Here is a 16,692-nt window from a genome sequence, read left to right as displayed (position 1 = left end):
ACCTGGGACCCTTCAGTCCGAGGGCTGATGCGCTATCCACTGAGCCAAACTGGCTAGGGCAAGGATAGGCATTCTTTTTTTTTTTTTTAATATATTTTATTGATTTTTTACAGAGAAGAAGGGAGAGGGATAGAGAGCCAGAAACATCGATGAGAGAGAAACATCAATCAGCTGCCTCCTGCACACCCCCGACTGGGGATGTGCCCACAACGAAGGTACATGCCCTTGACCGGAATTGAACCCGGGACCCTTGAGTCCGCAGGCCGACGCTCTATCCACTGAGCCAAACCGGTTAGGGCAGGATAGGCATTCTTGATCCCAATTTCCATGGTTGCGATGTATGGCCTGGGACAAGTCAGACCTCATTTTGTGCCTCAGTTTCCTCCTCTGCACAGTCACTGCTCCAGATGTGTGACTCTGTGACCGCTCTTGACAACAGCTCTGGAGGAGGGTTCCAAGTGGCTTAACAAAGACCTGCAAGCCAGGAAGCTCAGATGGTAACCATGTTGGAGGTTCCTGGTGGTTTTTCAAGATGGTCAGGGCAACATTCATTTACTCAGCAGGTATTTAGTGAACACTTACTATGAGCCAGCCAATGTGTGAGACTTTGAAAATAAAACAGAAATGGTGGTTCCTACCCTGTTGTAACTTCTGGTCTAATGGTTGAGGTAGATGTTAATCAAATAATGGCATAAATCAAAGTGAAATTTCAAATTGTGTCAAGTGCTATGAGTATAAAGTACTGAGAAGTAGAGATGGGGGAGCTTTCTGGGTAGAGAGGAAAGCGTGTACAAACTCATCCTGCATAGAAGAGCCTGACCAGAGTGCAGAGGTCAGGAGGGAAAGGGTCCTGAAATAAGGCTGGAGGGATAAACACGGGTCAGACCATGCAAGGTCAGGTAAACTTTGTTAAAGGATCTTTGTCTTTGTTCCAAGTGCAGTATGATGCCATCCGAGTCATTTTTTAAGGAAGGTTATGTGATAAATGTTGAGTTTGGAAAGAGTCGATTCTAGCTCAAGCCTGCCCCATTCAGTTGTACAGGTTGTAGAATGCACAACCTTTGCAGCCATATGTGTGCATTGGAGCATATGGAGAATGTTTTGGAGGTCAGCCTGAGTGGATGCCAGAGACCAGTTAAAAGATTGCCTCAATGCCCAGCCTGCATGGCTCAGAGGTTGAGCATCAATCTATGAACCAGGAGGTCGTGGTTCGATTCCCAGTCAGGGTACATGCCTGGGTTGTGGGCTCGATCCCTAGTGTGGGGCGTGTGGGAGGTAGCCAATCAGTGACGCTCTCTCATCACTGATATTTCTATCTCTCGCTCCCTTCCTCTCTGAAATCAATTAAAAATAAAAATAAAAAGATTGCCTCGGCAATCTAAGCATGAGATGCTTGGCTGGGACCGAGATAGAGGTGGTGGAGAGGGAGAAAGGTGGAAAGACTCAGGAGACATTTAAAGGGCCCTCTCTGCAGCAGAGCTCGGCTCTGAGATTTGGGATTCTCAGAGACAGTGCCAATTGCAATGAGGAAAGAATGGAATATAATGCAATGCCCGCTGCAAGCACCTTCACCCAGCCTGTCTGCCCTTTATTATTTCAGCCCAGCCTCAGGGCTGGTCCGAGAGGCAGGATTGCAGGACTGGTGGGCAGAGAGGCAGCTGTCCTCTTGGGCTTCTTGAAAGTAGTATGCTAGTGGGGCTGTATTAAAGGTCCTTTGGGTTGCCAATCTCAGAACTCCAACCCCACGAGCTGAAGCTAAAATGTTGGACGTTATTGAAAGGATTCTGCGGCATCTCATGGCCTCGGTGGACATGTTGCCCAATCAAGACTCAGGATGGGCCGGAATGCAGCAGCTCCGAGGCCCTCGGCAACAGATGTTTCAGGCCTTTTCTCCAGGGCACTGCAGCTGCCGTGATTCAACCCCAGAACCCCAGGCTGCAGGCCCTCCGAGTGTGTTAGAAAAGTGCAGGCAAGAGCATCTGATTGGCCCAGCCTGGTTGGTGTGCCCAGCCCCGGATCAGCCACCCACTGCCAGGAGTCAGAGGCATGAAGGGCAGGCGGGGCCCACTGGAGCCCACACCTGCATTTCCAGCCATTCCCACAGTCGGGAGCCCCTGTGAGCTGTGCCATTGCCCTTAGATGATGCCTGTCTAATAGACACTTCCAGGGGTCTGTCTGATCCACAGCAATCTTTTTCCAGCTTATTGGGTAAAGGGGGAAAGCTAGACGCCAGTGTAATCCTGGAAGGTGCCCTCATGGTCTAGAAAGAGGGTGTTCTGATTTCAGAAAGAAATAGAATGTTTAGAATATGCAATATATATGTATGGCTACTTCTAGCTATTTCTGGAGAAGCATTTTGCATACCACTGTCCACTGCCTGAGGCACAGGGCACTTGCAGTCCTTGGGGAGCTGGGCACAGACGGTGTTACTCAGACCCCTCTATTTGCTCACCAGTGCTTTCAACTTTTAAACCCTCAGTAACTAAGCAGCAGAACAGCACAGCAGTGAGCATGAGCCTGGAGTCCGAGATTGTCATTTCATACCAGCTCCCACCCAAATGATGTGTGTAACCTTGGGCAAGTTCTTGAACTTCTCTGAGCCTGTTTAATGATTCCTAATTCATGAGGTCACAATGAAGACTCTGTGATAAAAATTTGTAAAGTGCTTTGCCCATGGTAAGCCCATCTTGAAATCGAGAGATGATGATAAGGAGGAGGAGGAGGAGGAGGAGGAGGAGGAGGAGGAGGAGGAGGAGGAGGAGGAGGATGGTCGTCATAGCGATGCTACTGTTGCCGATGTCACATGGAAGATACCTGCAGAATTCTTCTGGCTCTGCAGCCTGACCCTTCTGTTGGTCTTTTCCTAAGGTCCCCCTGATGGAGTGGGGTGGAGTTATTCAAAGGGACACAGTACAAGAAAGGAAGGCTTTTGATCTTTGCTCAGGGTTGTCTTGATGCCAGCCTCATCTCCCGTTTTTTCATCCTGCTGCAGGAAGGAGAGAGAGAACCACACTGCTGATGACTCCGAGGGAGGGGCCCTGGACATGTGCTGCAGTGAGAGGCTGCCGGGTGAGTCTTCCGAGCACCCAGATGCCCCCCAGAGTTCCAGATGGAGGGAGAGAGCCTCAGATGACACTGGGGCTGGAGTAAAGCCTGGTTAGCTGGGAGCCTGCTTGAGAGGAGTGACTCAGCTGGTCCATAGATCTTCATTTAAATGGGAATTTGTTTTTCATCATTTGGAGCTGCTCTGGCTCCCACGGAGGGAAGAGGGGGTGGCTGAGGGTGTGCTGGGAGGGTAGAGAGCTGGGGAGTCTAGGGCTGGCCAGTACATGACCACTGACCAGTAGTGTGCTGTGCAGATTTCAAGAGGTAAGATTAGGAAACGCAGCCTGACTGTGGCATGAACCCAGGGTGGGGTGGATAATGTGGAGAAACTACCTGGCAGCCCTGTTGAGAAGCCTGGTTGTGAATGTCAGATTATGCTGCTTGAGTCTGGTTGACCACACCTGGGGGGAGCCTGGCTGTCGGAACCACGGGCCATGTCACCACAGAAATATCACCAAGGCACTCCTGCCCATGGGCAGATGTCCCAGTTGTAGACAAAATGCCCAAGTCATGAAAAGTGAAAGGAATAAAGGGAAGGAATGTGGGGGAAGATTTTAGTGTTGCTTTTCTTTTTAGAAACTTTGTAGTGGTTATTTTTCTTCTTATAACAAATATCCATTGTAGAAATATTAGAAAATAAAGACAAGGGGGAGAAATAAAAGAAAAATTACCATTTTCATTTCTTTCCTTCCACACCTTTTTGTTTAAAAACAACAACAAAAACAAAAAACAGCCCTAGCTGGTTTGGCTCAGTGGATAGAGCGTCAGCCTGAGGACTGAAGGGTTCTGGGTTCGATTCCAGTCAAGGGCACATGCCTGGGTTGCAGGCTCGACCCCCCAGTAGGGGGCGTGCAGGAGGCAGCCAATCAATGATTCTCTCTCATCATTAATGTTTCTGTCTCTTTCTCCCTCTCCCTTCTTCTCTCTGAAATCAATAAAATATATCTTTTTTTAAAAACAGCCATTTGAATTCTAATATTGAAATCCCAAACCTGTAGTTTTTCAGAAATCTCATGATTGACGAGGCACCTTAGAGTGGAATCTTCAGTGACACTCTTTAAGATAGACATTTAAAACAACTAGGTCTGCCTCTAAAGCAATGACTCTTTAAGATAAGCAGTTATTTCTCTGACCAGTGGCTCTGTTGGTTGGAATGTCGTCCTGTACACCAAAAGGTGGCAGGTTCGATTCCTGGTCAGGGCACATACATAGGTTGCTGATTCGATCCCCCTTCAGGGTGCATACAGAAAACAACCAATTGATGTGTCTCTCATATCAATGTTTCTCTCTCTAAAAATCAATAAAAATATATCCTTGGGTGTCAGTTTTAAAAAAATAACATAGGCAGTTATTTTATTCACACCATGAGCCAGGGTCCCAGCTACTGCTGAAGGTCCTCAGGTGAGCAGAGCCCATGGTGCAATTCACACTTTATCCAGTAGGCGGTACCCTTGCTCTGAACACTTTGGACTGCCTGATATCAGGGATGGTCTAGGTCTAGGACAGGAGCCACTCCACAGTTGTTGTGGGGACTAGAAACAACTAACTTGAAGGAAACAGTTCTCCAGAGGGATGTGAGCGCTGTCTGTGACTCTGAGAGACTGCCTTGTGAAGGGGCAGCTGCTGCATTCTGTGTGCCTCTTAGGAAGACGGCATAAGCTAATACATAGAAACTAAAAAGAGGCCCGTTGGCCCAAAAGATGCAGAACCTTCTTTCTGACTCTAAAAGTGCCCAGTTATAGAACTTGTTAATTGAAGAGGAAGAAAAAGAGTGTTCCATCATTGGAGGCATTCAAGTATGATCTGGATAGACATTGGAGAGGAAATTTCCACAATGGGTGGGAGGTCAAGATGACATCAAAAGTCCCTTTCAACTACTCAACAGTTCTGTGATTCAGATATGAGTCATAGAATTCGGAGATGATTCTACAACCAGGGACGGCCCTACTGGCTAGGAAAAAAAAATCCATTTTGGAAAATAGGACATGATGTATATTTGTCCAGAGAGTAGCAATGGTGGGGAGGAAAGAGCATGGGTTTTGGCCTTTGAGTCTGGCTGTTTTGTTTACAGGCTGTGTGTTAATGGACAAGTCACTTAACCTTGCTGAGCTTCTAGTTCCTAATTTGTAAGTGGAAACAACTTATTAATAAATGGTTATTTATCTTCACAAAGATTAAATAAATAAAATCACACATGCACTTCACTTATTCAACAAACATTTATTGAGCAACTACTGTGTGTCAGGTATTATACTAGGTGCTAGTGATAATAGTGGTGAAAAAAGCAGACATAGTCTCTGCTCTGCTTTGAGTTGCTTCTGGAAAACAGGACGAAGCCACAGCAGAAGGGTCACAGTAATAAGCATATTTAATCCCACCCTTCTCTCCCATTCCCTCCTGAAAGCCAGCAACCAAGGTACAATGGAAGAGGAGCATTGGTTATCTCCACTGGAGCTGGCACATTGCCTTTCTTGTGCTATGTGCACTGTTCCAAATGCCTTTACAGGTATATGTCATGTAATCCCCTCCACTAACCTAGGGAGTCTGCATCATTTGCTATCCCCATCCTATAGATGAGAGGACCAAGGCCCAGGCAGGTTAGGGAATCTGTCCAGGTCACCTAGCAAGTGTTTGGTAGAGTGAGAATTCACTCCGGGCCATCTCTTCAGAGCTCATGCTCCTGGCCACGACCGCATTGCGCTTCCGTTGTCACCATCGAGCCACCATCATCTTCTGGAATCCTATAGGTTAAGGTAGGAAGAGACAAGGGGTGTCTGTCCCCAAGGAGAATTTTGGAGGAGATGATAGATGTCACTGTGCATAGCCCCTTCTCTGTCCTTTCTCTGGAAAACCCTGCCATCCAGAAGCCAGGCATGTTGTGTGCTCCCCTAGACCCCACAATGCCATCTTTATATGATATTGAAGTAACTTTTGCCTGTTTCCTCAATGGGACCATGAACTCCTTGAAGGCAAGTACCTCTCTATTTCATCCTCCATGTCTAACATTCATCCACTCATTTCTTCATTCCTTCACTAGCTAGTCATTGAGCATCTGCATGTAAACACCGAAAATTCAACAGTGCACCAAACTGAGAAAATGTCCAACCCCATAGAACAGTATTGTTTACTGGTGAACAGCAGGGACCCTTGACAGGTGTGGCCCCCACCACTTACCATGGGATGATCATAGGCAAGCTACTTAACATCTCTGTGCATCCCATTTACAAAATGGCAAGAATAATATTCACTGCCAGGTTGAGTTGTTTGAGGATTAAATGAAATAATAGAGAAATTAGAACAGTGTTTGGTACATAGCAAGTGCTACACAGGCATTTTTTATTAAGAGAAAGATAAATAAAATAAGAAAAATATATAGCATGGTAGGTATGTGCTATGGGAAAAATTAAGGCCAAGAAGCCAGGGATGGGAAAAGGACTGGAGGTTGGTTCTGGAACTTGGTAAGGAGTAGATTTCCACAAATGTTCATCAGCTGAAACCACTCACCTGAATTGCAACTTGGACATAAAGGGAGATGGCAGGCTAGAGCTAGACCAAGAGAATTGGGGTGCTGGCCCTTTAGAATGAGCCCATGGGCACTGCAAGCAATTGGATAATGATAGTGTAAAAACACAGTCCTCGAGTAATCTCTCCCTCTCCCAGCTGTCTTCCCTGCTGGGCGAAACCAGAAGCGAGGCAGAGTGGGGGCCAGCCATGCCTGATGACTCACTTATTCCTACACGCACTGCACTGCCAGGCTGGGGCAACATCGCCAACACTCCCAGCCACAGCCACCTAGACCTGAGCCGAGCAGGTCATGCAGTCCTCCCTGCTTGAAATTTTCATGTGAAAATATCCTCAGGCATCACCAACACCTCAGGCAACCCATAGCTGCCCCAGGGACAGGCATGCTTGCTCACAGGGCACTCCACGCATGTGCTCACACACTCATATGGGTTCTCACTTGTCACAGCCTCATGCTCACATGCTCACGTGCACACACCCACACACAGCCACCCAGGCACGCACCCGGTCTCTCTGTCTCACAGAGCCCTGTGGAAGCACACCCCCACCTTCAAGTTCACACCCCTGCCCGTCTTCCTCTTGCAAACTCGGGCTGTCTTAGCTCCATGGCTCCATCATGCATCCCCTTCCACCCGACATGCTTTTAGAGATGGACAGACTTGCTTGCTCTCGCCTTCCCTCTTTAGGTCTCTTTCTCTCCCACATCCGTGCCCCTTCTCATGCACCCATACAGACAAGCAGGCATGCTCCTTCCCTCCCGTTCTGTGCCCTGTTCCCAGGCCCTCCATTGCCCACTGTTCCTAGGTACTGTAGCAGGCACTGGGTGTGTACCTGGTTGCCTCCTCCACTCCGTGTACACGCACACGTTTATTTTTCTTCTCCCCTCATGCACACAGTCTTTTTCACATGGTCACCCTTCTTTTCTTCTTTTTCATTCCTCCTTGCTTGCTCACTTATTTGCTCACAGTCACCCAAACACATTTATACATTCCAACTCACACTCCCCCTCTTCCGCGCGTAGGTGTTCACATTCGCAAGAAACCAGGCAACCCTGCTGGTGCTGGGGCCTCCGCGCTTTCCCCAGCCGGCACCGTTGTGGGCCTAGCTTGGGACCAGCAGCTTCTTCAGGGATACGGCGCAGAGGAGGGAGGTAGATAGGCGACAATAGGAACTAGTGATGGCATGACGTCACCAAGTATTGCTCTGTGTCTCCAGTGGGCACATGGGCAGGCCTGCTCCTAACATTTGCAGGGACCTAAGCCAGGCTTCAAATGGGGCCCCAAGTGGTACATCACCCACTGCTCAGTTCTACACTGCAAGGGCCCCTGTGTGCATGCATGTGGGCATGTCAGTCTGTGTGTCTAAGCGTGATCTACACCCCGCCCCAAGAGCTGTTCCTTGGTCACCCCTCAAACCTAAAGATCCCGAAGCAGGAGGCCATGTCCACCCTCGGAAGGATGGTCCTGCACCCAAGCTGGTTTCGGGCCCCTTGGTTAAGGAGCTCTGGAGTCCCAGTAGCCAGAGCATGGCCTGGAGAGGGGAGCATGGGCACATCCCCTATGCCCCGTGGACTGCTCATCCATGGGGAGTGGCACAGCCAGAGAAGAGGGAGCTAGGGCCCGGTCTGAGGACACATGCTCTTGGGAACAGGGTGTTTCCACAGCCCTCCTGTATGTATGTCACTGCCATGATGTATGTCACTGCCACCCTGAGATTTTAGGATGTCATAATTAGCTGGCTGTACACAAGGTTGTGAGTAGACACTGAGGTTTGAATAGGCCATTCATTGCGCATTTGATAGGAGCCGCTGGCCTTTTGGGCCAGTGGCTCCAATACCCACTCCCTACCTAAGTCCCAGGGCCTTGAAATCTACCCTCCGCCAGCCTTAGGCTCTGTATCATCATCGGAATCAAGTGGGGGTCTTCCCCTCTGAGGGGAAGAAGGTGGTTTCAGCAAGATGCCACTGCCCATCACGGGAGCCTTTTATAAAGTAAGGAGGCGGCCTGTACTCAGGAAACCTCTGCTGTCCTAACCTGGCAGCAACTCCCGCTGGCCATCAGGGAGGGTAGGTCATAGCTTTCATGGCCGTACCACCACAGCACGGATCAGCTCTTAGGCCAGAAGCCAACAAGGACCAATTGAAAAGGCAGCCTGGCCCTTTTATCGACTTGACAACTTTTTATTGAGCAGCTACTCTGTGCCCTATGCTCTGCCAAGCACTGATGATACAATGAAGAGCAAGACAGACTGGGTCCCTGCTCTCAGAGAGGGTAGGACTCCATGGAAGGGCACAACAGCAACATAACCCTATGTTGGGGGGTCATGGAAGGCTTCCTGTGACTAGAAGGATGAGTAGGGTCCTGGTTCATGTTCTTGTTAACCATCTGTCAAAGCATTTCAAGGAACAAGTTAACCTCATAATGACCAGTCCCCGTTCTCAAAAAGCCCCCAGTCTGGTGCCTAGTACTGGTTTAAACTGTGCTTCTGCCCTCCACCCAGCCCAGGGTCACCCTCTGCTAACCTGAGCTACCCACCCAGGTAATCTTGGCGCCTCACACCAGGGTTGACCCTCAGCCACACCCAGCCTCTCACGCCTGCCTCTCCTCCGTGTGAATCCTGGTCCATTGTGGAAGCCCTCATGAACCGAGGAAAGAATAAAACTATTTGTATCAGTTATATTTTGCTACAATATTTTGTGTTCAGATACTTTTTCTATTCTTTCTTTTTTTAATAATGTTTTTGTTTTTTTTGGTTGCAGTTAACATACAATATTCTATTAGTCCCAGATGTACAACATGGTAATTAGACATTTCTGTAACTTCAGAAGTTACATGTGCAAGTGTTTTCCTTTGTAAATACTGTGTTCTGTTAGCTTCATTCTTCTCACTCAGCGGTGTTTCTGAGGCCCTTCATGGTGCCATATGTACTGACCCTTTGCTCCTCAGGGCTGCATAGCATTCCCCGGTGTGTTCCTAGACCAGTGGTGGCGAACCTCTGACACACGAACTCATTTTTTTGGTTGATTTTTCTTAATGATTAAATGGCATTTAAATATATAAAATAAGTATCAAAAATATAAGTCTTTGTTTTACTACGGTTGCAAATATCAAAAAATTTCTATAGGTGACACGGCACCAGAGTTAAGTTAGGGTTTTTCAAGGGGAAGCCATTGAATTAAACTAACACTCAAGATATTTTTTTACGGCAGCCCTGGGTCTTTAGTACTGGAAGGTCCCTTAAGGCCCCATTGTTGTCCCCAGTTCCGAAGGCCCGTGAGGTCTAGGAAGCCACTGAGCTGCCACTTTGCCAACAGTGTGAGGTTTTGGGTGGTAGAGGCCATCTGAGGGTGGCAGCCTCTGGAGGATTGGGGTTTGTTGGCACTACTCTCCTGGGAATCTCAGGTTGCTCTTGCTCACCTCCTATCACCTAGACCAGCCGTGGGCAAACTACAGCCCGCGGGCCGGATCCAGCCCATTTGAAATGAATAAAACTATTGGGAAAAAAAGACCGTACCCTTTTATGTAATGATGTTTACTTTGAATTTGTATTAGTTCACACAAACACTCCATCCATGCTTTTGTTCCGGCCCTCCGGTCCAGTTTAAGAACCCATTGTGGCCCTCGAGTCAAAAAGTTTGCCCACCCCTGACCTAGACACTCCTAGACCTCCGAGGGCACTTACCGGGCCCAGCCTTCTGCTGCCATCGGGCCTCAGCCCTTCAGATCCCCACAGTGAAAATTCCCATGTTGACCACATGGGTGAGAACTGAACCAGAGGGTTAAAGACCTATGTGCCAATCCTGGTTCTTACTCTGTGGACCTCCATTTTCTCATCTGTGAAATGGAAGGATGGAAGATGCCCTCCCATGCATTTGTGCTCAAGTCTGGAGCACTTGAGACTTCTGGTACCCCATCGCCCCAGGACTTTTCTGTGGGTTCTTTTAGTTCTCAGTGTTGGGGGGGGAGGATGCTGCACCCTCAGAGTTTCATTGACCCTTTCACCCTTGTACTTCTGGGCCTCCACTCCAGAGAGGCACAAAGAATTGGGCCTTTGTGTGCAACAACAAAGCTGTTTGGTTCTTTTTCAGATAGAACCATTTTATTATATCCCATCCAAAGAGTACTTGAGTTGTGTTTTGTTTTGTTTTGAAAGCTTGTTAGCATTCTGGTTTTAAATAACTGGCAGAAACAAAGCTGCCCCACTTCTGCCACCCCCAGTCCGTACCCACTCCATCCACGGCTCCGTTGCCAGCCAGCAGCCTCAAAGCCCCTACCCACGTGGGGACAGGGGTCCATTGTCCTCCTGCAGGGCCCACCTGGCAGATGAAAGGGAGGTCCTTACTGCTGCCTCTGCCTCATCTCTCTTTTTCCTTCCCCTCTTTCCCCCTCCTTTCTCAATGATTGAGCTTTCACGTGGGCCAGGCACCAGGTTAAGCTCTTTGCAGGCTTTACTTTATGGTATTCTCAGAATCCAAGAAGCAAATTGTATATCTCTTGTCTGGAGCAGCGGTCACCAACTGATGGTCCGCGGAGAGATTACGTCACTTACCCAAGGTCACATAGTAAATGGCAAAGGCAGGCCTCAAACCTACATCTGTGTGACTCCAAAGCTTTCCCTGTGAGCCACTAGCAAAAGTTACCTCCCTGCCCTGGCCAGTGACTCAGCTGGTTGGAGCATTGTCCCATACCCCAACCCCAAAAGGTTGCAGGTTTGATCCCAGGTCAGGGCATGTACTGGAGGCAACTGATCGATGTTTCTCTCTCACATTGATATCTCTCCTCCCCCTCCTCCTCCTTCTCCTCCTCCTTCTCTCTCTAAAAAATCAGTAAACATATCCTAGGGTGAGGATTAAACAAACAAAAAATCTGCCCAGCTGGTGTGTCTCAGTGATTGAGCATTAACCCATGAACCGGGAGGTCATGGTTCAATTCAAGGTCAGGGCACATTCCTGGGTTGTGGACTCAATACCCAGTAGGGGGTGTGCAGGAGGCAGCAATCAATGATTCTTTCTCATCATTGATGTTTCTATCTCTCCCTCTCCATCTCACTAAAATCAATAAAAATATATTTTAAAAGTAGATAAATAAAATAAAAATATACCTCCCTAGAAGCAAAGCTAGAGTTAGTGTGGGGACAGGAAGAGCTGCAATACAGCCTGGAGGCTCAGGTACTAGAGATATTTCCTATGACTTGAAAGTCTACCTACCGAGAGCATCCACACACAAGGCCCATTCTTGCCTCTTGACCTGCCCCGTCCCTATTACAGCCTCTCGTGTATCTGCAAAGAGCGTTCAGCCCTCCTGACCTTCCAGACTACGCATCCAACACGCTTGGTTCCCAGGCCTCCCCATCATCTTGGTCCCAGTCTAGCTTTTCTCTGCCCCCGCCTGCCAGGGTGTGATAGATGGACTGTCCCCTCTGCCCTGGAATGGCTGGAGCTCCTTCTCAGACTGACTTCCCCCAACAAGGAGGAGGAAGAAGTGGCAGGGGCCCAGCCTGGGGCAGACAGCGTGGAGTCTGACTAAGAGGCCAGATCCTAGCCCTGGCCCAGTAGCTCAGTTGGTTAGAGCATCAGCCCACTACACCAAGGTTTCGGGTTCAATACCCAGTCAGGGCACATACAAGAATCAACCAATGAATGTATAAATAAGTGGAACAAGAAATAGAGGTTTCTCTCTCTCTCCCTCCCTCCCTCTCTCCCTCTCTATCTCTCTCTCACTTTCTCTAAAATCAATAAAGAAAAAATAAAAGGTGATGTGGAGTAGAGAGCAGAAAACCTGAGTTAGTCATCTAGTGTGTTGGTTATCAGTATGGGCTCTGGAGACAGACTATCTGAGTTCTGGTCTTAGTTTACCCATTTAGTAGCTGACGTTGGCCAAGTGACTCGACTTCCCTGTGCCTCAGTTTCATCATCTGTAAAATGGGAGTAAGGGTAGCACCCACCCTCTAAGATTGTTGCAAAGACTAAATGTGTTAGTATATATAAAGCACTTAGAGCAGCGCCCAGCACATGGGAAGCACTCATTATGTGTTAGCTAATAGTGGTCACGGTAGCGGCCAACATCCTGGCTCTGCCATTGGTTGGCTGTTGACCTTGAGTAGCCAATTCCCACCTCTGGGCTCAGTTTTCCCATCTAAGAAATGAGCAGACTAGCCCAGATGCCCCTCAGGGCCTGTCAGGCTCTGACGTCTTTGTTTCTAGAAGCCCAGGCAGGACTGAGCGTGATGTTCTGTTGGTCCAGGCCCCCTGAGACCTTGTGGTCATGGCTGGGAGGTCACCCTGCCATGTTCGGGAAGGGAAGAAAAGCTGAATGGGACAAAACCGGCCACCCTGCTCATGTAAACAGGGACAGGCTGAGCCAGCCTTCCGTTCCGGTGTTCCGGTGGGCTAGCAGCTGGCAGCGCCAAGGATGAGTCACTGACAGCAGCAGCCACGGGCGTTCCATCTCAGGCGGTGCCAGCCCCGGGCACTCGGTAGCTGCAGAGTTTGATGGTGGGACTCAGGTGCTGGGTGACGGGAGGGGATCATAGTACTCCCACATGACCCAGGTCAATCTGAAGGCCATTTGCCTGCAGACTTTACCCAGGCTCCCTAGAGCTTTGGCCTGGGACCTGGAGCTCCTGTCTTCCAGGATCTCTTCCCTCCATACTGTGTGGCCTTTGAAGAGCCAAGAAGAGCTGGGGATCAGGCGCACAAGCTGTACCTGGTTTCGGGGTTCCCCCAGATACAAGGACTCCATCCCTCTCTCCCTCCCAGCCTCTCACCAGCTCCCAGGCTTTGCTGCAATGACCCTTTCCTAAGAAGCAGTGTGGCAAAATGGAAAGATCACTTGGTATCAGGAAGCCCTGGGTTCGACTTCAGGTCTGCACGGACTTGAGCAGCCGCTTAACCTGGCTGAGCCTCGATTCCCACGCCTGGAAAATCCCCTGCACCCCGTGCAGGCGTGAGGAGCTAGTGCGCGCGCGACCTTAAATCACTGTCAGCAAGCTGCCTCTGAGTCAGAGTTTCGTGCGTGGCAAAGCAGCTACCTCGCTGTGAACTATTGAAAAGCCAGCCCTTGACAGAAGCAGCCGCCTCTCACCAACAAAACGGGGCTGATGATGCGAATATCTACCTCACAGAGCTGCCGAGAGAAGCAAATGCAACTGCGTGTGCAGATGCGCTTTGGGAACTGCATAGAGCCTGCCCAGCGATGGCGTTGTCGTTCCCAAAACTGGATAGTGAGCAGGGGAAAGAGAAGCACTGACGTTGCCTCTGGGCGTGGGCCCAGGACCACAGTGATCTGTGCAGGCAGGGACTGTTTGAGCCTCTCCGAGTTCTTGGCAAAGTATATCATTGGTGCTCAGGAAATGTGTATTGGGCTCACACATGACTGAGCAGAGACTGAAATCAGCCCGGTGCGCCCCCTCCCCACTTACATGATTTTCCGTCACCGACCTCTGCTCCCCCTGGCTGAGATCAGGGGTGCTTAACCCGGGGTCCGTGAATCCCCTCCAGAACTGTACACAGAATATAGTGTGTTTGACAGTGAATCTTCCTGAGTAAAGAAGTGTCAGAGTTCTGCCCAGAAAAGCTTTTAGGGGAACCCTGCTCTGAAAGATGGGCATCTGCCAGGTGCTCAGTGAGCACCCGCCCGTCGGATTCATTTGGCTCCCAGGACTGCCAGGTACCCTGTGGATTAAAAAGGAACAGCCTCCATCTTTGTCTCTGAGAGGTGCATGCAGGGCCCCACCAGCCTGCAGTTTTCTTTCCTGCAAGTTAGTTAACCTGCCATCTTTCAGATGCAAAAGCACTGATCATACATCATCAGGGGCCTGTCTTCTGAGTGGCTGTTCTACAGCTGGCTGGGTCTCAGACAGCCATGCACGATCTCCCATGTCCTACCAAAGGCATTTGTTTGTGTGTGTTTTTCTTTTTTGAGATTTTTAAAAAATTTAAAGATAGTTGGTGTACAACCTTTATTGGTTCTATTAGTTTCAGGTGCATATAATATAGTGATTCAACATTTTTATACTTTACAATGTGATCACTCAACTTAATCTAGTAATTATCTGTCACTGTACATACTTATCACATTACTAGAGGCACGAATTCATGCACCAGTGGGGTCTCTTGGCCTGGCCTGCGGGATCAGGCCGAAACTGGCTCTCCAACATCCCCCAAGGGGTCCTGGGTTGCAAGAAGGTGCAGGCCAGGCCAAGGGACCCCACTGGTGCATGGTCAGGCCGGGGAGAGATGCAGGGGGTTGGCTAGCTGGGGAGGGACTGCGGGAGGGCTCCAGGGTGTGTCTGGCCTGTCTCACTCAGTCCCCATCGGCCGGACCTCAGCAGCAAGCTAACCTACCGGTTGGAGCATCTGCCCCCTGGTGGTCAGTGCACATCATAGTGAGCTGTTGAGCAACCTTAGCATATCATTAGCATAGTATGCTTTAATTGGTTGAACAGGCAACAGAACGACCAGACACTTAGCATATTAGGCTTTTATTATATAGGATTATTGATTATATTCCCCTTCCTCTTTTCATCTATCTCCCCAACCCCCTCACTTCTGGTAACCATCTGTTTGGTCTGTGTTTCTATCCATTTGTTTATTTTTTTAAAATATATTTTTATTGATTTCAGAGAGGAAGGGAAAAGGATAGAGAGGTAGAAACATCAATGGTGAGAGAGAATCATTGATCAGCTGCCTCCTGTACTCCCCCTACTGTGGGGATCGAGCCCGAAACCTGGGAATGTGCCCTTGACCAGAATCGAACCTGGGACCCTTCAGTCTGTAGGCCGACGCTCTATCCACTGAGGCAAACCAGCTAGTGCTGTGTTTCTATCCATTTAGATGTGACCAGTGGGAGTCAGGGCCCTGACACAGGGCATATTAACTAGGCCTCATGGTATCTAATCTCAGAACTGTGATCTCTTTTTTAAAATATTTTTTCTCACTAAAAATAAATATATGTGTATATATACACATACATGTGTATATACTCATACACACATTTATTTATTGAAGAAAATCTGGAATATATAAACAATGAAAAAATCACCTATAATTTCACCCTCTTCCAAAGAACTGTCGTCAGCACCTGGCTTCTGTTCTTCCCACTAACCGTGTGCATTATGGAGCACTTACTGTGTGCCAGGCATCGACTGTGCTGCAGGCTCTGCAGGCACCATCTCATGTCAGCCCTTGTCTTACGTCTGGTATACTCCACCTTTCTACATGCACCTTTACACTTTCTTAGTTTTAAGGCCAAGGGGATCATACTGTTTTGTAACCTTGCCTTCCTCACTGCAATAGCATTGAAATTTCTTTCTGTGTTATTAAATATTCATCTACAGGATCATTTATAACATCGGCATAATGTTTTATTGCAGGCGAGTTCCATGCTTCTCAGACTGGGGTGCATGTACCCCTGAGGGCAAAGCCACAGGATAAATGTAGCACAGTCTCCTGAAGCATAAATTGGATTCGAAGCTTTGGGAGGGGAAAAAACCACATTATTGCCCTAACTGGTTTGGCTCAGTGGATAGAGCGTTGGCCTACAGACTGAAAGGTCCCAGGTTCGATTTCGGCCAAGGGCATGTACGTTGGTTGCGGGCACATCCCTGGTGGGAGGTGTGCAGGAGGCAGCTGATCGATGTTTCTCACCAATGTTTCTAACTCTCTATCCCTCTCCCTTCCTCTCTGTGAAAAATCAATAAAATATATTTAAAAACACACATTATTTTAATATTAAAACAAGTGTGTGTCTACCATAGTGTAAAAGAGCAACCATGAATTTTAAAACAGAGCAGCCACGTTCAAAATTGTTTGAGCTTGTGTTTTCCCAAGACCCAGCCCCCTGTCCTCCGGGTGGCAGGAACATCTGAGAAGCGCAGAGTTCTAGTTCAAGCCCCTCGTTTTACTGATAAGGCACCCGAGGCTCAGGGAGAAGGAGGGAGCTTGTGTGCCCCTCCCAGCCTTCCATACTTGGCAGCATCCCTCCACTGCTTTTTCAGAGGGTGTGGGTGGAGACCTTGCCACTTGAGTAATAAAACCTCTGCGTATCTATAGTGGAAACTCTTGGC

At 48.7% G+C, this 16,692-nt stretch overlaps 1 protein-coding gene across 1 annotated transcript in view; it reads left to right on the top strand.

Moving 5' to 3' along the window:
* PTPN5 (protein tyrosine phosphatase non-receptor type 5) overlaps nucleotides 1-16,692 on the top strand; it is a 46,040-nt gene that overhangs the window by 12,697 nt on the left and 16,651 nt on the right. Inside the window, exon 4 of the mRNA XM_059710858.1 lies at nucleotides 2,993-3,069. Within this exon, the coding sequence (XP_059566841.1) occupies nucleotides 2,993-3,069 (77 nt within the window). The remainder of the gene's footprint in view (nucleotides 1-2,992; nucleotides 3,070-16,692) is intronic.

This window comes from Myotis daubentonii, chromosome 9 (genome assembly GCF_963259705.1).
Source record: "Myotis daubentonii chromosome 9, mMyoDau2.1, whole genome shotgun sequence".
NCBI classification, from domain to species: domain Eukaryota; kingdom Metazoa; phylum Chordata; class Mammalia; order Chiroptera; family Vespertilionidae; genus Myotis; species Myotis daubentonii.
The sequence above is the reverse complement of the archived record's forward strand: the minus strand, read 5'-3'. Positions and strand labels throughout refer to the sequence as shown.